At 60.4% G+C, this 4,136-nt stretch overlaps 1 protein-coding gene and 1 non-coding gene across 3 annotated transcripts in view; one reads left to right on the top strand and one right to left on the bottom strand.

The window, feature by feature from the left end:
- Positions 1 to 236: 236 nt before the first annotated feature.
- Positions 237 to 309, bottom strand: TRNAK-CUU (transfer RNA lysine (anticodon CUU)). The gene has a single exon. It is a non-coding gene; the product is annotated as a tRNA-Lys (tRNA).
- Positions 310 to 1,093: 784 nt separating this feature from the next.
- The window catches only part of ADAMTS7 (ADAM metallopeptidase with thrombospondin type 1 motif 7), a 51,031-nt gene continuing 47,988 nt past the window's right edge, over positions 1,094 to 4,136 (top strand). Inside the window, exons 1-2 of one of the 2 annotated variants that reach the window (XM_054214795.1) lie at positions 1,094 to 1,216; positions 1,969 to 2,321. In XM_054214795.1, the coding sequence (XP_054070770.1) occupies positions 1,117 to 1,216; positions 1,969 to 2,321 (453 nt within the window). In that variant the 5' untranslated portion in view covers positions 1,094 to 1,116. Of the gene's footprint in view, positions 1,217 to 1,643; positions 2,322 to 4,136 lie in introns of those variants that run through there. The other variant, XM_054214794.1, reaches the window with a different exon arrangement.

Here is a 4,136-nt window from a genome sequence, read left to right as displayed (position 1 = left end):
CCCGCGCCGCTCCGCGCAGGCGCGCCCCACCCCCCCCCCCCCGGACCGGGCCCCCAGAGTATGCTGGGACTTGTAGTCTGCGGCGGGGCGGGACCACCCCGCGTCCAGACCCCTCCCACGCCGGAACGATAAAGTGTCAGTTTGGTTGTCAGTTGTTGGCTGCGGGGGCCGTGAGGAGTCGTAGGAGGAGGGCGGGGAAAAAAATAAGGCAAAAGACCGGGGGAGAAAAACTAATACGCCCAACGTGGGGCTCGAACCCACGACCCTGGGATTAAGAGTCCCATGCTCTACCGACTGAGCTAGCCGGGCGCTACAGTTAAGGGCTTCATTCTACGGTACTCGGCAGCGCCCCCCCGGTCGCGCGCTGCCTGTTCCCTGTAGCCGCCGCCAGGAGTCGTTCAGCCTGGAGAAGAGAAGGCTCCGGGAAGACCTCGGAGACCCTTCCAGTCGCTAAAGGGGCTCCAGGAAAGCTGGGGAGGGACTCTGGAGCAGGGAGGGGAGCCATGGGACGAGGGGGAACGGGTTTAAACTGAAAGAGGGGAGACTGAGATGAGATATTGGGAAGAAATTCTTGGCTGGGAGGGCGCTGAGCCCCTGGCCCAGGTTGCCCAGAGAAGCTGTGGCTGCCCCATCCCTGGAGGGGTTCAAGGCCAGGTTGGACGGGGCTTGGAGCCACCTGGGCTGGTGGGAGGTGTCCCTGCCCAGGGCAGGGGGTGCCACTGGGTGGCCTTTAAGGTCCCTTCCAACCCAAACCACTCTGTGATTCTCTCCTCCAAGTTTTGTATTTCCCGCTCCTTTCATCCTGAAAAGAAAATTAAAAAAAAAGACGCCGCACGGGACAGCCTCAGCCGTGCTCTGCGCCCGGGAAACGGCAGCCTCGGGAAAGCACCGTATTTTCGTTTTTTCCACTGAAATTCGCGCAGCCCCGCGGCGGGGGCACCGGCGGAGGCGCTCACCGCGGCCGCGGGGGGGCGCCCTCGGCCCGCACCGGCGGCGGGAGGCGCGCGCTGCCCGGCCCTGCCCGCGCCCTCCGCAGCCGCGGAGCCCCGCCCGCCGCGGCCGCCTCGCCGGCGCGTCCCGCCGCCGCCCGCGCTCAGCCGCCCGCTGCCCGCACCCATGCCGGCCCCGCCGCCGGCCCCGGCCCCGGCCGGCCTCCTGCTCCTGGCCGCCGCGCTGGCCGCGGGCGCGCAGGCGGGCGGAGGGACGGGGCGGACAGGTCCGCGGAGGGAAGCGCGAGGGGGGCGCGGGGATGTGCGCGGGGCGCTCCGCGGGGCAGCGCGGCGGCTCCCGGGGCCGGGCAGCCCGGTGCCCCCCCGCCGCTGCAGGGCTCGTCCCGCGGCTCCGGTGGGATGCACAGGGCCGGGAGCCCGGCTCTCCCCGGGCTCCCCTTGGGCTCCCCCCGGCTCCCCCCGGCCGCAGCGCTGCGCACCCGGCTGGGCAAGCTCCGGGGCGCTCAGTGCCCGGGAGTGCTTTGCCCCCAGAGACGGCTTCCGAACACCGCTTCAAAACTGGGATTTGAGGGTTTGGGGTTTTGTTTTGTTTGCTGGGTTATTTGGGGTTTTTGTTTGGTTGGTTTTTTGGTGGTTTTTTGTTTTTGTTTTTTTTTAATTAAACAGCGGGAAGGTGTGCGTGGGTACCGGGAGCGCCCCGGCCGGAGCAGAGCCGTGGAGCTGAGTGGCCTCTGCCTTGCCTACCTCCATCCTTCCCCACCTTAACCCTCTCCTGGGGAAAATCCCAGCCCCTGCCACCCCCAGGGCATGGGGGCTGCGTGGGACCCCATGGGCCGTGGGGTTCCAGCCTTTCCCCGCTCCCCGCTGTGCCTTTGGCAGCGGCAGCGGAGACCAGTCACCAGATGCAACGGGTATTTGGGTACCTGGTCCTGCTGGGCTGCCTCGGAGTTCAGCAAGTTCATCACCTTCAGAAAGGTGACGAATCCCAAAGCTAACCACAGAACCCCTGTCTTCCCAGAGCCTGCCCTGCCGTACGCCAGCAGCGACATCGTTCACCCCATCAAGGTTGACGAGAGCGGATCATTCCTGTCCTACGATTTGTCCCACCGAGCACTTCACCGCAGGTCGCCTTCCTCCAGGAGCAAGTTTCTCGCCTTCTATGAACTGCATTACAAAGGGCAACCCCTGAAATTCAACCTGAGCCTCAACCACAACCTCCTGGCGCCTGGGTTCGTCAGCGAGCGGCGATACGGGGGCATCGCGAACGCCAAGATCCAGTCTCACGCATCCAACTCCTGCCATATGATTGGGGAGGTGCAGAGCCGGGCGGTGACGGGGGGGCTGGCCGTGCTCAGCACCTGTGATGGCCTGGTAAGTACAGAGAGTTTTAGACAATAAGGAAATAGCCAAAGCTGCATGAAATCCTTTTTTCTCCTGAAAGCAATAGCAAAATTCCCTCTGACAGCAGCAGAGTCAGGATCTCTTTGCGTAGGTTTGATGCGGCCGTGGATGAGCTGACTGTAAATTTCCCATGGATTCCAGCGGTTTGGGAACTCTCGGGGACTGTGTTTACTTGTTTGTGTCCAAATTCCCAAAGAGAGCAATTCTCATAATCGCCTCCGCCTTCTAGTACATAAACGTAGGATTATGAGAAACGCATCTGAAAAGAAGGTGTTGGAAGCCGGGAGGTATTTATGGTAACGCAGCTCATGTACCGTGAAAATTCCTTATGTTTTGTGAACACCTCCCCTGCCTTATTCTGCTGCAAATATTTTCGAGGGCAATAGTGACTTGTAGGAGTGTAAGTTTTGCTGAAAGGAGAAGTGACTTTCACAAATAAGACTCTTGCGTCGGCACTCAGCAGGGCAAATTCAGGACTGCAGCGTAACTGTGCGTGTCTGCATTCGCTGGCATCCCGCTAGCGCAGGTACCGGGTCCCCGGGGGGGCTTAAAACGCCTTGGGGGGTTGCAGAAGTTGTACCATAGCACTTGGTAGCTCCCACGATGCGCAGAGCCCCATTCCCGAGCAGGGGCGGTGGGATGACAGAGGTGCTGGGGTTGCCTGCAGGCGGTGGGTGTATGGGGGGGGGGTTTCTCCTTCACAGGGGGTGACCCTGGGAAAACCCCCCGGCATCCTCAGCACAGGGTGGAGGGAGGGATCCCCGTCAGTGCTCGCACCCGGCGCCTGTGGGCTTGGAGGGACGGTAACTCCATGGCACCGTCGCTCTGCTGCCTGCCGCAGGTGGCTTCGTTCGGCCGGGGGCTGTGTTTGCGTTTTAAGCTTCCTGTGTTTAACTAACGGCAGGCGTGTGTCCGTGCGCTGAGTGAGCCTGCTGGAGCGGTGCGGCTTCTTAATGGAAGGTCTGCAGAGGCCACCCGAGTCACTGCGGCGGGTCTGGAGGCGCCAGGGCGTGCTGCTGTGTGTCGGGGGGGGGCAGAGGGAGCGCGGTGGGGAGCATCGCTGCTGCCGCTCCCGCACCCCAAGCTGCAAGAAGAGAGCTCAGACCTTCCCCGCCGTGGCTGATGGCGGGGCAGGAGCTGGGCACGTCCTGGAAGGTGTCGGTTGCTCTTTTCCTACTAAATTGAACAGCGTTTGGGGATGTTTGTCACCCTGCGGTTCATGCAGCACCCCTGTCTCCAGGGGGATGAGGCTGCGGAAAATAGCCAGGGCTCATCATTCGGAGAAAAAATGGCCCGACGGACCTGGGAGGAACACACAACCTTTTGATTGTTTTTTCTGTGAATGTTTGTGTGAGAGAAAGACTGATGGCTGCAGTGCACACAGAAGCAGAAAGTGTTGTGAACACTCCCCTGAATGTCAGTTTACACATGGGCACCTCCGGTAATATATGATGGGTCTGGGAATGTTTGCGTGGCCTGAGCCAGCGAGCTGAAATCTGCCATCAGACATAGAAATCTGGTCTTGCAGCGTGAACCAAGCAAAACTGAGCTGCTAATAGTGAATGGGCCGAAGGATGTTCACCCAGGACATTTGAAATATATTCTGGTTAAGGGAATTGGACTTCTCTTTGTGAATTAACCACAGACGGGAGAGCAAAAATAGAAGTTACTCATTAAATAATTTGTCATCCACGTAACGTGTCACCTGAAAGCATCCATTTCATAGTGGTGTTTGGTGAACCCCATCATTACGGTCTGTAAAGTGTGTCGAAAAATGAACAGTAT

The sequence above is a fragment of the Rissa tridactyla genome, chromosome 9 (genome assembly GCF_028500815.1).
Source record: "Rissa tridactyla isolate bRisTri1 chromosome 9, bRisTri1.patW.cur.20221130, whole genome shotgun sequence".
Lineage (NCBI taxonomy): Eukaryota > Metazoa > Chordata > Aves > Charadriiformes > Laridae > Rissa > Rissa tridactyla.
Note: the sequence above shows the minus strand (reverse complement) of the source record. Positions and strands in the feature narration are given on the sequence as shown.